The sequence below is a fragment of the Bufo gargarizans genome, chromosome 3, assembly GCF_014858855.1.
Source record: "Bufo gargarizans isolate SCDJY-AF-19 chromosome 3, ASM1485885v1, whole genome shotgun sequence".
Classification (NCBI taxonomy): domain Eukaryota; kingdom Metazoa; phylum Chordata; class Amphibia; order Anura; family Bufonidae; genus Bufo; species Bufo gargarizans.
In genome coordinates, this window is record NC_058082.1 from 475,994,171 (window position 1) to 476,012,118 (window position 17,948).

The 17,948-nt window shown below is 40.4% G+C and overlaps 1 protein-coding gene across 1 annotated transcript in view; it reads right to left on the bottom strand.

Annotated features, from left to right (window-relative positions):
- ITGAE (integrin subunit alpha E) overlaps nt 1-17,948 on the bottom strand; it is a 150,534-nt gene that overhangs the window by 98,766 nt on the left and 33,820 nt on the right. The window contains exons 8-9 of the mRNA XM_044283743.1: nt 10,244-10,359; nt 758-912 (exon numbers count right to left, since the gene is read on the bottom strand). Of these exons, the coding sequence (XP_044139678.1) occupies nt 758-912; nt 10,244-10,359 (271 nt within the window). The remainder of the gene's footprint in view (nt 1-757; nt 913-10,243; nt 10,360-17,948) is intronic.

The following is a 17,948-nucleotide window of genomic DNA, read 5'->3' on the forward strand; positions in this document are numbered from 1 at the left end:
TAAAACCAGATAGATCTCCTACAGATTTTTTTGTTGTTTTCTGAACTTGTTTATAGGGGCTGCCATCTTGCCTGAGCTGTTCTTAACAGCATTTACAAAGATAAAAAAAAAAAAAATTGCTTTATAGCAGACCAATGGTCCATAGACACAATGGTCAGGAGGGGACCTCATTGACTTCTATGGGAGAGTTTTCTGGGCATGCTCTGTGCCCTGTGCAGAGGCTATTGTACAAGGAAAGAATAGATAAGCTCCGACAATCACCTATTATGAATGATGGATCCTGTCTTATCTATACACAGAGGTGATATCGCATTATCATTACAGGCAGGTTTAGAATAATATATAACTGCAGTAAAGTGATCTGTAGAGACTAAAAAGTGGCGCCAATTATTAGACTTAGTGGCCAGTCCAAAAACTAAAAATAACCACCAAAATTCTTTCAAAATATGTTAAAAGTGTGATTTAAACAATAAGTCATTTTCCGATTACACATTCCCTAAATAAAAGTTAATAAGTTATGTGTACCCCAAAAGGGGAGTTATTAAAAACTACAACTTGCTCTGGAAAAAAACCCTCATACAGCTACATCGATAGGAAAAAAATAAGTTATGGCTCTTGGAATGCAACAATGAAAATATTAGTTGGCCACTAAGGGTGTAATATGGAATGAAACTTTCCTTTGAAGCCTCAACATACTCTGCTGCATCAAGTCATCTGCCAAATTATACTTATATTGTTCCTGTAAAACATTACTCACAGAACATGGAGAAGGGCAGATGCTGTTCTTGTCACATTTTTAACTTGATTTATTTCTTTAACCTTGCGTAGAATAGAGAGGCTGTCCTGACGACTGTCCCGGAGGTCAAATTCTGTTTGTATTATACTTCCAAACTGTACAACAGCAAATTCACACTGACGAAGAAAGAACAAATAAGGAGTAAAATACTAAACCTGATATACAAACAGTTGAATGTAGAGATACAAAAAGAGGATTATAGTACAATTTGAACTACCTGGTCTAACCGTGCACCAGGAGTCGCAAAATAAGTACCTAGAGTAGAGGCTATTAGAGGCGCCAGGGGGCGGAGGAGGGTTCTATACAGAACAATATAGGAGTTATGCTCATCTGAAGTTATGGAACAAGATAGGCAGCTCAAGTGTTTCAATGGATCAAGGATTGCCCTTGTCCACTTATGAAGAGATATGGATGGTGTAGAAAGGACAAAGGAAGAAAGGCCCTTCACACCCGTGAAAAAAAAAGTTTGAAACACGTATCAGGCGCCAAATCACTCAGTCAATAGTCGTGATGTAAATGCAGATGGATTCTTATTAGTATATAAGATGTAGATAAGACCTTCACCGGGGTCTGTGTGATGTTAGAGGTCATAAAATAGTGATAATAATAAAATTAAGGGTAAGAATAAAATCAAGGATAAGAATAAAATCAAATCCACTCACTTCACGGGGGGGGGGGGCAGTCACCAGGATAAACTCAATACACCTGGGACTATTTTTCCCCCCCAGCCAGGATCGTATGTAGAGATGTAAATAATTGAACGCCGCCTACACATGTGGCTTCTGGTCAATCATTTTATTAATACAAGGCTCAACGCGTTTCGAGGGTCTGAGGCCCTCTTCTTCAGGAGAAATAAATACATTAATTTAGTTTTAACAGAAAAAAAAAATATATATATATGAACAGATATAGAATAAAATATAAATAAAAAACTTTTTTATATATAGAAATATTTTTATGGGTGTATGTATGTGTAACACTGTGTATACGCATGTTTCAATGCATACACACATAGTCACACAATCACCCACAAAAAAGGGGAATTTTATCTCAGATTTTTCATTGGGTGCATGGATCCTAGAACATAGAAATATGTATAGTATGTATTATAGATCAGGTCTATTCAGAATTTGTGAGTGAATATACCCAACAAAGAAGGAATGAATGGGACCTTGATAAAAAATGCAATATGATATAATGTAATAAAATAATGAACAATAATATCAATATAAAAAAATATATTCGTATATAGAGTATAAAATAATGGACACATGTTTGCTGTCCAACCAAGAGACAAATATACACATATAAAAAATCTACATAGAGAAAACCTAAAAAGAAGAAGAAGACATATATGTCCATAGCAATAAGTCCAAAAAGAATTAAGTTGATCCAAGGTATGGATCAACTTAATTCTTTTTGGACTTATTGCTATGGACATATATGTCTTCTTCTTCTTTTTAGGTTTTCTCTATGTAGATTTTTTATATGTGTATATTTGTCTCTTGGTTGGACAGCAAACATGTGTCCATTATTTTATACTCTATATACGAATATATTTTTTTATATTGATATTATTGTTCATTATTTTATTACATTATATCATATTGCATTTTTTATCAAGGTCCCATTCATTCCTTCTTTGTTGGGTATATTCACTCACAAATTCTGAATAGACCTGATCTATAATACATACTATACATATTTCTATGTTCTAGGATCCATGCACCCAATGAAAAATCTGAGATAAAATTCCCCTTTTTTGTGGGTGATTGTGTGACTATGTGTGTATGCATTGAAACATGCGTATACACAGTGTTACACATACATACACCCATAAAAATATTTCTATATATAAAAAAGTTTTTTATTTATATTTTATTCTATATCTGTTCATATATATATATTTTTTTTTCTGTTAAAACTAAATTAATGTATTTATTTCTCCTGAAGAAGAGGGCCTCAGACCCTCGAAACGCGTTGAGCCTTGTATTAATAAAATGATTGACCAGAAGCCACATGTGTAGGCGGCGTTCAATTATTTACATCTCTACATACGATCCTGGCTGGGGGGGAAAAATAGTCCCAGGTGTATTGAGTTTATCCTGGTGACTGCCCCCCCCGTGAAGTGAGTGGATTTGATTTTATTCTTATCCTTGATTTTATTCTTACCCTTAATTTTATTATTATCACTATTTTATGACCTCTAACATCACACAGACCCCGGTGAAGGTCTTATCTACATCTTATATACTAATAAGAATCCATCTGCATTTACATCACGACTATTGACTGAGTGATTTGGCGCCTGATACGTGTTTCAAACTTTTTTTTTCACGGGTGTGAAGGGCCTTTCTTCCTTTGTCCTTTCTACACCATCCATATCTATACAAACAGTTGGACAGACATTCTTAAATAGATACAGTAGATAATAGTTGATGAGATAGATAGAGTAAATAAATAGATAGTTGATATGCGATAGAAAAATAGACAGATAGTTAAAATTATATATATATATATATATATATAATGTAGCTAGATAGATAAATAGATAGTGAATAGATAGTTGATATCAGATAGATAGTTGATTATATAGATAGATGGGCTAAATAGATAGTTGATATGAAATAGTTGATAAGATAGATAGATAAATAGTTGATATGACGAAGTATGATAGAAAACAGTCCGAGTAGCACTGCGTTTTCCTTCCCTCTCTCATTCCGGCACTGTCACCTTTTCACATCAGGTGCGATTTCTGTGACCAGGCAGTGCTCAGCCCAAATAGACTTAGGCTACATGCACATGACCGTATGTGTTTTGCGGTCCGCAAGTTGCGGATCTGAAAAAAAAAAAAATGATGATATTCCGTATGGCATTCGTTTTTTTTGCCTTTCCGTTTTTTTTGCGAATCCATTGTTATAATGCCTATCCTTGTCCGCAAACTAGAAAAAAATAGGACATGCACTATTTTTTTTTGCGGAGCAACGGAACGGACATACTGATGATGCCTTAAATGTATACCCAAATATGAGGAAAAACAGGTGGCACCCACCAGCGGTGCAATCTTCTCTTTATTGTATCCGACTTAAAATACATCAGCAGACGGCTTGGGGCGGACGAACATACAATGCAGACAATAATATGGCGACGGCCATTTCGCTCCTAAGCGCTTCCTCGGGCCACTGACACATCGATGCGTCATCTAATTTATGTTGGCTGCCACATCCGATCTCTGCACGTGATGTCACACCCGGCGTCGCAAAGTGGCGCATCCATGTGACGCTGCCTTAAAGCCGATATCGCAAAGAAGTGTTTACAAAACATACAACATTAAAAACAAACAACTCCAATAGACATATAAGATGTTACAGAAACACTGCTAAATCATTTTTTTCATTTAATCCCTGAGGACCAATTGCGCATGAGCCTAGAATCCATTTCCCTTCTCTTCTCAAAAGTTCACAATGTCTGTCTCCCCCTTGTGGGGGACTCGATACAATCTCAATCCCAGCAAATCTGAGGACACTACTGTTTCCTCCATGTTCAGAGTTTCCATGGTCAATCAAGCGTGGACATCCCTTGCCTGTACTGAGTGAGTTTACATGTTCTCTAAATCTTTCATTGAGACGCCTAATGGTCTTCCCTATGTAGAATCTGCCGCATAGACATAATATTAAATATACTACATATTTGCTTTTGCATGTAATTAAGGTAATAACCCTATATTGTAATCCACCAAAGGATAAAAATTCCCATTGGGGATTAAACTTGCAAAATGAGCAATTACCGCAAAGGCAATTCCCCTTGGGACGCCAACCTGTTAGCCAAGTGCTAGGTTTATTTTCTACAAAACAACGCCGGACTCTTAACGTATAACACCTCCTAAATGTTATTATTGGACGGGCTCCCTTGATGTCCTAAGGTTATCATCTCTTTCCAATATATCCCAGTTTTCTCTCACTATTTTTTTAATTCGATCAGCCATTGGGCTATATTTGAATAAGAACACAAAAGGTCGGGGATTCTCCTGCTGATTGTCAGTCCCCACCTTAGTACCTGAAGCAGATTTTCTTATCTAGTGTAAATTTTTGGCCTTCATCATGGCCTCATTTAATAAATTCAGGGGGTAGCCTCTGGATAGCAAAACGCCTTTTTAAATCCAGGGCCTGCCTCCAGAAACTTTCCTCTGTTCTATTAATCCTCCTTAGTCTCACGAATTGGCCATATGGGACAGCTTTTTTAACACTATGCGGATGATGCTAGAATAGTGTAACAATGAGTTAGTAGCCATAGGTTTGCGATACCCCTCGGTATCCAATTCCATATTTCTTACTGATATAAGTACATCTAGGAATTCAAGTTGTAAACCACCAAAGTTAAGCATAAAAGTCATATTCATCTTATTCTCTTTGTTCAAATACTCCACAAAATCTCCAAAAATGGTGTCTGTGCCTGATCACACAATGAATACATCATCTATAAACCTTAAATAGGTCAGTATATAAGGCAAAAAGGGGTTAGTAACAGAGTATATATATTTATCTTTGTATCTCACAAATACAAGTTTGCAAAAGTACATGCGACTGGAGTGCCCATAGCGGTACCGAATTTCTGTCTGTACCACCTATCCCCAAATTTGAAGGCATTGTTTTTCAAATTTAAGCTCAGAGCATCCATAATGAAGTCCAAAAAGACCGCACTTTTATCAGTGTTGCTCAAGACCTCCATTACTGCTTCTATGCCGTCATCCTGTGGGATACGTATGTACAGGCTCTCCACATCCAGGGACACTAGCTGAAAACCATCCTGCCACTGTACAGAATCCTGTGCCAGCAATAGATCAGCCGTGTCTAACAGGGGTGCCAGCAGGCTCAGAAGCAATGAGCACTTCCATCAATACAGATGGAAGCGCTCATTGCTGAAGCGCTGACACCCACATACTGCGGCGGGACAGGGAGCGAAGCACATAGTTTCCTGCCCCGCCGCCGATCACCGCCATAGGCTTCAGGCCTACTAGGTAGTGAAATCCCAGCGCAGGCACGTGTGATCACGTCATCGCGCGCGCCTGTGACGGGACTCAGCAGTACAGTGCAGGGACTCTGCGAGCAAGCGCAGGTAAGTATTTATCTTTTTGGGTTTTTTTTCTTGTTTTTTTTTTCTTTTATGTGCCAACTTTGGGGGACATGAGGGGGCCGGGGTGCACACAGGAGGACTTGTGGGGGGAAAATATGGTGGGATAATGTGTGGGAGCAAATTTTTTTATTTTATTTTATGTGCCAACTTTGGGAGACATGAGGGGGGTGAAAACATTATGTATGACAATGAGTAGTAGATAAAGGCGCTCCCACTAGCAATTTAGAAAACAATAGAAGTAATGAGGGAGCTTAAAATTTTACTTTTACTGATAAATTATTTAAAAGACAAAGTGCCACGTACAGATAAATGGTTAGATATGGCTTAAAAAGTATGGAACAATCTTACCATTCCGACGCAACCCTGATAGGGACCAACCGAGCGCGGTAAAGGAAATGCACCACGTCTAGGCTGATTATTAGGTGTGGTCGTTGGTAGTTTCAAGATGTAGACAGTGCAGGGAACCAATATCCCTAATGATCCCTGATTGGGGATAGGGACATTGCTATTGTTACCCTGCCTGTCTATACAGAGTTCCTACCCAGCAAGGGGTGGCCCTGTCCGGATACCTTACCCTAGAATAGGGAGGTATCCCTATTGTGCCCTATAGGATAGTTCCCGATGTGTCACGTTTCAAGTGGTCTATCATCAGGGGAAATAATCCAAGATAGGTACAAAAAGCAGTCCTTAGATCAGTGGATCTTTAGGGTATAAAAGAACGGGATGGCAATGGTCCCTTGTGAGTGGAAGACCCCACAAGTTGCTGGGGGACACCACTGGGGCAGCTGAAACAATGCCTTAAGCTGCACGACATGAGGGGGATGCACATAGGAGGACGTGGGGGGGGGGGATATGGTGGGATACTGTGTGGGGGCAAATTATTATGGGAGGGATTACTATGTGGGGGGAAAATTACTATATGGGCAATGTGGGGGACACTACTGTGTGGGGGGAAGTCTGGCGGACACTACTGTGTGGGGGACACTACTGTATGGGGGCAGTGTGGGGGACACCACTGTGTGGGGGACACTACTGTATGGGGGCAGTGGGGGGGACACTACTGTATGGGGGCAGTGTGGGGGACACTACTGTGTGGGGGACACTACTGTGTGGGGGGTAGTGTGGGGGGAAGGTTGATGGAAAAATTTGGAAATCTAACGTGTCTGTGTTACAAACTCTGTAGAGATGAGATGCCGCTGAAAGAATTTCTTATGGCGGTCTAACGGAGGAGAAGAAGAAAGAGAAGGTGTAGTGTCCCACTAGGTATGGGTGGGCACTACACAAGGGTCAATTGGTGTGCGCGTTACTCCTACTCACAAGGAACAGAAATGTCATATTTAATTCTGCATTTAATGTATGTTTTAATGTGTTGTTATATGCAATGTACCCCTGTCTAATGCAGCAGCAGGCCTAGTTGGGTGTAGTTAGACATCCCAGACACTAGAGGGAGATAGGGAGCCCCTAGTATAAATGTCCAGGCCCAGACAGGGAGAAGGAGTGCAGAGTCAGGAGTCTGAGAAGACAGAGGTTAAGAAGCCTGCTCCTGACATGCAGCTGGACAGCCCTGGCTGCTAGTGATGTCCAGGAGGCTGTTGAGAAGCTCCAGCCTGCCTGAAGAACAAGAGAGCCTAAGTTAGCTCTGAAGAGATACCCCAGTTGCAGGATCCAACCTCCTGGGAGAAACCAACAGTTACCCACCTGAAAGGAGGAGGCATCCCAGGGTAAGCAAAGTGACCCTGATAGGCAGAAGAACTTAGGAATCATAGCAAGCAGTATAATACCTGAGGAAGGAAGTAACCAAGGATATAAGCCACCCTTTTAGGCATCCGGGCCTCGGGATTTATCAAGCCAGAGTAGGAGTTCTAGAAAGGACAGTGTAAAGGTACAACCTGCTGCTGAGTGCTTGTGGAATTTACCCTCAGTGTAACTTGCATGACTATTGCCTGCCATACTTGTGAATAAGCCCTTCTTGTGGAACTGTAATGATATAAAGACTGTACTACTCCCTGCTGTACAAAGTTGGATTGTCCAGTAAAGTTTATGTTTGGTTCACTACATACTTGTGTACCTTCATCTTTCCAACCACCAACCGGCGTGCCACCGTCCAAAGGCACTGGCGTCACGAATACCACAGGGACCTTGCCCCAGGCACACAAAATACCTGTAACATCCAGGGCACCTCAACTACCATCAGGCCTGGTCCCTATCTACAGAGCGTGCCCCAGAGGAACTGTGTCTACCTCCCCTTCACTGCCACGCGCCTGCCGAGGGTTCTTCAAATATAGTGAGTACCCTCGATTGCCTATAACTGTGACCTCACTTCGTCATACCCTACAGGTCTGGCATGTTGCAAAGGTCTACATGACAGGAGATGTCCCTGGATCTAAGAGGTATGTGGTCAAGTATTGGGGGGAAAATAAATCACCCGCCCCAGGTGCCAAACACCCTAGGCACGCCACTGGTGTAAAGTAATTAACAGTGTCAGGCAGCTGCTGCCAAGACCAATAAGATAATGGGTTGCATCAAAAGGGGCATAGATGCCCGTGATGAGAACATAGTCCTACCACTTTACAAATCACTAGTCAGACCACACATGGAGTACAGTTCTGGGCTCCTGTGAACAAGGCAGACATAGCAGAGCTGGAGAGGGTTCAGAGGAGGGCAACTAAAGTAATAACTGGAATGGGGCAACTACAGTACCCTAAAAGATTATCAACATTAGTGTTATTCACTATAGAAAAAAAGACGACTGAGGGGAGATCTAATTACTATGTTTAAATATATCAGGGGTCAGTACAGAGATCTCTACCATCATCTATTTATCCCCAGGACTGTGACTGTGATGAGGGGACACCCTCTGCCTCAGGGGGAAAGAAGGTTTGTACACAAACATAGAAAAGGATTCTTTACGGTAAGAGCAGTGAGACTATGAAACTCTCTGCCTGAGGAGGTGGTGTTGGTGAGTACAATCAAAGAATTCAAGAGGGGCTTGGGTTATTTTCTGGAGTGTAATAATATTACAGGCTATAGCTACTAGAGAGGGATCGTTGATCCAGGGAGTTATTCTGATTGCCTGATTGGAGTCGGGAAGGAATTGTTTCCCACTGGGGAAGTGGGTAAAATTGGCTTGTACTTCACAGGGGATTTTTTTCCTTACTCTGGATCAACTTACAGGATAACAGGCCGAACTGGATGGACAAATGTCTTTTTTCGGCCTTATATACTATGTTACTATGTTCACAATATTTGCACTTTATTTGCACTGTTTATAGCACTTTTTGACATATTTTGATTATGAATCATGTATATTGATATGTAATTATGTTGATTGATGTACAATTGATTGCACATGCACTTTGTATATATAAGCATGGCTTGTTCATATGCACAACTGCTTAAGAATGGCTCTAACATTGAGCCGAAACGTCACATCCACATGGGTGAATGCATTTTTCTTTACTCTTTCAATTACCTCAGAGTGCTGTCTGTTTGATTTTTTTGCATATTTTAGATACTTGTAGATAGATAGATAGATACTGTAGATAGATAGATAGTTTTGTTAAAATCATCAAAAGGTAGTTTGATATCAGAAGACAAGTTCAAGATCAGAAGACAAGAAACTTATGGCTGGACTTATTCTATTCCGAGTATCTTAGTAATACTTTTGTTATCTACATACAGTTGCAAGAAAAAGTATGTGAACCCTTTGGAATGATATGGATTTCTGCACAAATTGGTCTTAAAATGTGATCTGATTTTCATCTAAGTCACAACAATAGACAATCACAGTCTGCTCAAACTAATAACACACTGAGTCAACAATTCTTAATCGTAGGTCTTCTAAGAGCTCTTTTGTGCGAGGCATCATTCACATCAGGCAATGCTTCTTGTGAAAAGCAAACCCAGAACTGGTGTGTGTTTTTTATAGGGCAGGGCAGATGTAACCAACACCTCCAATCTAATCTCATTGATTGGACTCCAGTTGGCTGACACCTCACTCCAATTAGCTCTTGGAGATGTCATTAGTCTAGGGGTTCACATACTTTTTCCACCTACACTGTGAATGTTTACATGGTGTGTTCAATAAAAACATGGTAACATTTAATTCTTTGTGTGTTATTAGTTTAAGCAGACTGTGATCAGATCACATTTTATGACCAATTTGTGCAGAAATCCATATCATTCCAAAGGGTTTACATACTTTTTCTTGCAATTGTATACATAACATGCAAATTCACATGTAATTTATGATGATTTTATAGAAGTGGATTTTGTTTTCTAGTTTCTCATGTGAGAAAATATTTTTTAACAAACCTCAAAGCATTTTTGCCATATCTTTTCGATCAGATTATATATAAACTCCTTTGCCTTCAAGAAATCATGACTCTGTATGCTTCCAGATCCATCTAGAACTATAGCTATCTCTGTTCCTGTAAAAATGTAAGACATTGTGGTTACAATAGATATGGCATTTTCAGCAGAACTGCAGCTAAAAACACAAAAATTTCTAAAAGCTTCTATTCGCTTCTATCAGTTTAAGAGAAGAGGAGTAATGTGTTAATGCTATAAAAATACTTATAGTCGATATTGACGAGAAATGATGAAATATGTAGACCAATGAAATATTGGGTAACAGGAGGCAATTAAGTGGTTCAAAGGCCCTGGGCTGTTCTTCAAGTTTGTGCTCCGAGTATAAAAAGTATAGTGCACAATAAACCCCACCCCCAGCCCTCGTTCTAAAGACAAGACAAAGTCAACAAATATTTAGGCTACAGTTAAAATCTTCCTGCAGGCTGTTCTGGCAGAGGAACAACCCACTGGAGTTCATTGTATCTGTAATAGCCAGATACTGCCTTTTCTCTGCTGGAGCCCATTGATCTGCAAACAATAATACCAGAAACAGGACGGATCCGGCTGGGTTCCATTATAGTCAATGGGGCCTGGTGGTGCTCCAGCCCTTTCTGGCTACAGTATGCCAAATATGATGAACTCTGACAAGATGTTAATGCAAGTGTGAAACTAGCCTTAGATGAACATTACATTAGATGCTATCAAACATACAGGATAATACACCACTACATAATTATTACATCCACTATCATGATGTATCCTATAATGTAGATATTTTCCTTCCTCATTTTCTCCATTGGAAGCAGACCTCCATGATGGCATCTTTCAACCACGTCTTGGCTCTGTGGTTTGCCATACAGACATCTTAGATTTCCTACTTTTCTATTATCTTCCCCTCCTGGTGCCTCAACATTGTTATCCTGTTTCTACCCCCAATACTGTGCCCGCTGTGTTCTCCAATGTCCCCAAATATTATACTGCAGAAATTATAGTGCCACACAGACAGGCCCCCCACAGTAATACTGCTCTCATAGGTCGCATCCATAGTAATTCTCTCCCAGAGTGCCGTAATAAATAATAATCCCCCTACATTGCCCTCAAAAGTGATAATGCTACCCAAGAGTGCCTGTAGCAGTGGTCTACATTTTGTGCCCACTAATAATAATCCGCCTCACAGTACCCCCAGTAGTGATAATGCACTCATAGTACTGCCGGTAGTATAAAGTTCCCTACAGTGCCCCAGTACTAATAAGGCCCCTCTTTGAGGCATTTCTATATAGCCCCCAATAGTAATAGGGCCCCTTATAGTGCTCCCAGCAGTTTAATGTCCTCTATAGTACCCACAGTAGTTACAATGTCCTGTCTAGTGCCCACAGAAAGTGCTCCTAGAAGTTATATTGCTCCCCATATTGCTCCCCATATTGCTCCCGTTTAGAGCCCCCAGTATTTAAAATGCCCCCTTGTGGTTCCCCTGTAGCTATAGTTTCCCGAGTAATAGTGACAAAAAAATCTAAATACTCACCTCACTCCTGCCATCTACGATGCAGGTCACAGCCCTCTTCCAGCCTGAGTTGCCTGCATCCTGACACAGGCAGTTGCAATTACATCATTGCACTGCCTGAGACCCTGCACAGGTGATTGCTATGATATCACCTCATCACTGATATGGAGTTACAATTCAGTAGCTACATAATATTATGCTGGTATATAACATAGGATATGCATGGCGATGCGTTGGTTCCTGAAGGATCAATATAAGGAAAAAACCGAATCTAAGCAGAGTCCTCTAATTGAAGTATGATGTCCATTCTAATAAGTTACCGACTAAAATTTGTAATCACAAGTATGGTAATAAAGACAACATATCAGACAGAAGAATAACCCCTAGTATAATAGTAACAATACCATATGAATCAGATAAATGGATAGCCTAATCCCCACTAAGGAGGACCTACCATTGCCGCTGGAGATGAAAGGAGAATGTGGAGGTCACACAGTAGTAGATCAGGTGCTGTCAGCACCAGTGGTTTGTGGTGTGTGCCCATAGCAGTGTGATCCACTGCTTTAAATGTCTACCAGGGAGCGCGCCAAGCGATGGGGGCGGGCCTGGGTAATGGAGCACGTGTGACGCCGTGCGTTCCATTGGCCAGAAGTAGATCGGCAAATGGAACGCATCGGGTCACGTGACTGCGTTCCAACGACCGGAAGTGAGTCGGTCTGTTGGATGCAGTCGTCTGAAAACACACTGGGGACTTGAGAAAGAAACCAAAGGATGAGGGATTATGTAGATTTAGTATTATAGAAGGGAAAGGAAGATATGAATATGGCTTTATGTGGTTATATGTGACGGGATGCTATTAATGATTGAATGTATATGGCCAAATGTGTTAATATATACTGGTAACATGGTGTAGTGTGTATACAGAGCAAAGTGATGTGATTACAGTATCCTGTACAATCAGATGGTATAAATGGTATGAGTGAATGGTACTAATGTGTGATATGTATGTATGTGATATAATATTACTGGAAAATATAGGAAAATACAGACAAAGGATACAGTAGACGGCATGTAGTCCAAGAGGTGGGGATCAGGAGGCCTGTCAGAAAAAAGGAGAAATAAGAGTTAATATGATAATTGGACATTCATGCATAACTACATTATAATAGACATTGGATTTCATATTCTTTGTTCATTCCTTTTGGATGGAGCGTCTGCAGTGTATGAATCCAATAAGCCTCTCTGAATTTGAGATTTTTGATCCTATTACCCCCTCTGCGGGGTGGAGGTACCTGTTCTATTATTTGGTATTTTAATTGGGATATAGAGTGTTTGTGTTTATCAAAATGCGCCGGGACTGGTAGCAGTAGATTTTTCCTTCGAATTGTTGATTTGTGTTGACAAATCCTGTCACGTGCTTTTTGAGTAGTTTCTCCTACATAAGCCATTCCGCAAGGACATTTTATGAGGTAGATGACAAAGTCTGTGTCACAAGTGAAAAAACCATTTATATGAAACGTTTTGCCCGTTTGGGGGTGTGTAAATTGGGAGCCTTTCTGTACATTAGAACACTGGGAACATGTGAGGCATGGGAATGTACCTTTCCTTTGGGTCTGCAAAAAGATCTGTCTAGGTAAACGTGTCTCAGAACCCAGATCCGCCCTTACCAAGTTGTCTCGTAGATTGCGGGGACGGCGATTGCATGAGAGTACTGGGTTGTGAAATTCCTCTATTTGAGGATATGCCTTCTTCAGAATTGGCCAGTAGTTACGGATGATATGCAAAACTTTGTTAGTGCTAGGATGAAAGGTATGGACAAATGGGATTCTTTTCTTATTATTTCTTGGACTTCTATTTCTGATATTAGTCTTGAGGGTATGTTCTGGGTAACCCCTAGTCCTAAACCTCTGTTTCATTTCATCCTCCCTTTTTGCTAGTATGACGGGATCATCTACTATGGTTTGGATTCTTTTTAATTGTGAACCTGGTAAAGATTTTTTTGTCATAGGTGGATGGAAACTGGAGAAATGAAGTAAGCTGTTACGGTCAGTCTCTTTGCGATATAGGTCAGTTTTGAGTTTGCCTGGGAATTTATGGTAACAACTGTGTCCAGATAGGCTATTGATGAGTTGCTATAGTGGATGGTGAACTGGAGCTCTGGCCATATGGAATTTAAGTGATTATGAAATGTGAGGAGAGATTCTTCTGTTCTAGTCCAGATACAGAAGATGTCGTCTATGTATCTTTTCCATAGCTTACAGTGTTTTGTGAAGAGGTCTGATGGGTATACATAAATGGTCTCGAAATGTGCCATAAAGCAATTTGCATAAGGAGGGGCCACGTTCGACCCCATAGCGGTACCCTGTACCTGTAAATAAAATGTGTCCTGGAACATAAAGAAGTTGTGGTGAAGCACTAGTTTGAGAAGATCAAGGCATAGTGAAATTATGTCTTTATGTAAATCAGTATTGGTCAACATAGTCTTAACTGCAACTTAACGATACAGCAGTCTATAAAGAATTAGACCACAACCCCACGTCATCTATAATTATCCTAATCAATAATACCATAAGACACTATCATACCAAGGGTATCATTGATACTCAAACTGTTAATTTTTTAACCAAAGCCCACCCCATTATACCGGTCTTCTATGTACTACCTAAAATCCATAAAGATCTCCATCATCCCCCTGGCCGACCCATAGTTGCATCCACTGAATCCATACTATCTCCTCTATCTATCTTTCTTGAAAAGATCCTCACCCCTCATGTTAAACATACCACATCTTTCCTTTTGGACACTACCTCATTCCTGAAATTGATCAGACAATTGGATCCATTAACATCTAACACGTTTCTAGTTACCTGGGATGTCACTAGTTTGTATACTTCTATCAAACACGAAAAGGGCATGAATGCAGTTAAGACTATGTTGACCAATACTGATTTACATAAAGACATCATTTCACTATGCCTTGATCTTCTCAAACTAGTGCTTCACCACAACTTCTTTATGTTCCAGGACACATTTTATTTACAGGTACAGGGTACCGCTATGGGGTCGAACGTGGCCCCTCCTTATGCAAATTGCTTTATGGCACATTTCGAGACCATTTATGTATACCCATCAGACCTCTTCACAAAACACTGTAAGCTATGGAAAAGATACATAGACGACATCTTCTGTATCTGGACTGGAACAGAAGAATCTCTCCTCACATTTCATAATCACTTAAATTCCATATGGCCAGAGCTCCAGTTCACCATCCACTATAGCAACTCATCAATAGCCTATCTGGACACAGTTGTTACCATAAATTCCCAGGGCAAACTCAAAACTGACCTATATCGCAAAGAGACTGACCGTAACAGCTTACTTCATTTCTCCAGTTTCCATCCACCTATGACAAAAAAATCTTTACCAGGTTCACAATTAAAAAGAATCCAAACCATAGTAGATGATCGCGTCATACTAACAAAAAGGGAGGATGAAATGAAACAGAGGTTTAGGACTAGGGGTTACCCAGAACATACCCTCAAGACTAATATCAGAAATAGAAGTCCAAGAAATAATAAGAAAAGAATCCCATTTGTCCATACCTTTCATCCTAGCACTAACAAAGTTTTGCATATCATCCGTAACCACTGGCCAATTCTGAAGAAGGCATATCCTCAAATAGAGGAATTTCACAACCCAGTACTCTCATGCAATCGCCGTCCCCGCAATCTACGAGACAACTTGGTAAGGGCGGATCTGGGTTCCGAGACACGTTTACCTAGACAGATCTTTTTGCAGACCCAAAGGAAAGGTAAATTCCCATGCCTCACATGTTCCCAGTGTTCTAATGTACAGAAAGGCTCCCAATTTACACACCCCCAAACGGGCAAAACGTTTCATATAAATGGTTTTTTCACTTGTGACACAGACTTTGTCATCTACCTCATAAAATGTCCTTGCGGAATGGCTTATGTAGGAGAAACTACTCAAAAAGCACGTGACAGGATTTGTCAACACAAATCAACAATTCGAAGGAAAAATCTACTGCTACCAGTCCCGGCGCATTTTGATAAACACAAACACTCTATATCCCAATTAAAATACCAAATAATAGAACAGGTACCTCCACCCCGCAGAGGGGGTAATAGGATCAAAAATCTCAAATTCAGAGAGGCTTATTGGATTCATACACTGCAGACGCTCCATCCAAAAGGAATGAACAAAGAATATGAAATCCAATGTCTATTATAATGTAGTTATGCATGAATGTCCAATTATCATATTAACTCTTATTTCTCCTTTTTTCTGACAGGCCTCCTGATCCCCACCTCTTGGACTACATGCCGTCTACTGTATCCTTTGTCTGTATTTTCCTATATTTTCCAGTAATATTATATCACATACATACATATCACACATTAGTACCATTCACTCATACCATTTATACCATCTGATTGTACAGGATACTGTAATCACATCACTTTGCTCTGTATACACACTACACCATGTTACCAGTATATATTAACACATTTGGCCATATACATTCAATCATTAATAGCATCCCGTCACATATAACCACATAAAGCCATATTCATATCTTCCTTTCCCTTCTATAATACTAAATCTACATAATCCCTCATCCTTTGGTTTCTTTCTCAAGTCCCCAGTGTGTTTTCAGACGACTGCATCCAACAGACCGACTCACTTCCGGTCGTTGGAACGCAGTCACGTGACCCGATGCGTTCCATTTGCCGATCTACTTCCGGCCAATGGAACGCACGGCGTCACACGTGCTCCATTACCCAGGCCCGCCCCCATCGCTTGGCGCGCTCCCTGGTAGACATTTAAAGCAGTGGATCACACTGCTATGGGCACACACCACAAACCACTGGTGCTGACAGCACCTGATCTACTACTGTGTGACCTTCACATTCTCCTTTCATCTCCAGCGGCAATGGTAGGTCCTCCTTAGTGGGGATTAGGCTATCCATTTATCTGATTCATATGGTATTGTTACTATTATACTAGGGGTTATTCTTCTGTCTGATATGTTGTCTTTATTACCATACTTGTGATTACTAATTTTAGTCGGTAACTTATTAGAATGGACATCATACTTCAATTAGAGGACTCTGCTTAGATTCGGTTTTTTCCTTATATTGATCCTTCAGGAACCAACGCATCGCCATGCATATCCTATGTTATATACCAGCATAATATTATGTAGCTACTGAATTGTAACTCCATATCAGGCTGATTTCTCATTAATTATCTGCTGGCCATTTTTACTTTATTTTTCTTTATTTTTCTTTATTTTACTTGTTTGTTCATTTTTTCTTTTTTTCACTTTTTTTGTTCCTTTATTTATTGTCGCCAATGGTGTATTACATGAATTTATGTATATGACCTTGTGTATATATATGACACCATTATTCTGTATTCCATAGTGTCTGATGAAGGCTAATATATAGCCGAAAACGCGTTCACATGAATGTCGCACATTACCTGCAAAAAAATAAACTGCAATCAAAGAATACCTCTCATTGCTGTTATTTTTATTATACTATATTCTGGGGTGGGAACCCTATGTACAGCTGAGACAACCCGGTGTGAACAAATTTGTTCTACATATCACCTCATCACTACCATCTGTGTCACTCTATGGCCTCATAGGCTTCAGGCCTAGTGGCCTGTGGCCTATGAAAGTGAACCGTAGGGACAGGAGCCATGGCTTCCTGCACCCAACACAGTGCTGAAACGCAGGGCACTGAGAAAAACATGCAGGGCCCAAACACCGAATGTTTTTGCCTAGAGATTCCAAGAAATATCAATGGGCATTTTGGGTACAAGTGGACACCCAAAATGCCTTATTGTAATCCGACAATGTTGGGGTAATTGCAGAACAAATGCATGGCCATTGCTAAACAATGCTGACATTTAAAGAGGTTTCTCACTAAAACATCTACTTTCTGTGTACACTATTAGGGCAGGACCTCTTATAAGGGTGTCCACTGCTCTGGACTTACTGTGCTCTGAGGCTAGTGTCAGGGGGGCTGCCTGGATGAAAATAAGGGTATTTCTGGGTTCAGCTCTAGAATGCTGTAATAGTCTTGAGATTTCAGCCCCAAAACATAACCGAGCCTCCTCTACAATTTCACAGATGGTGCA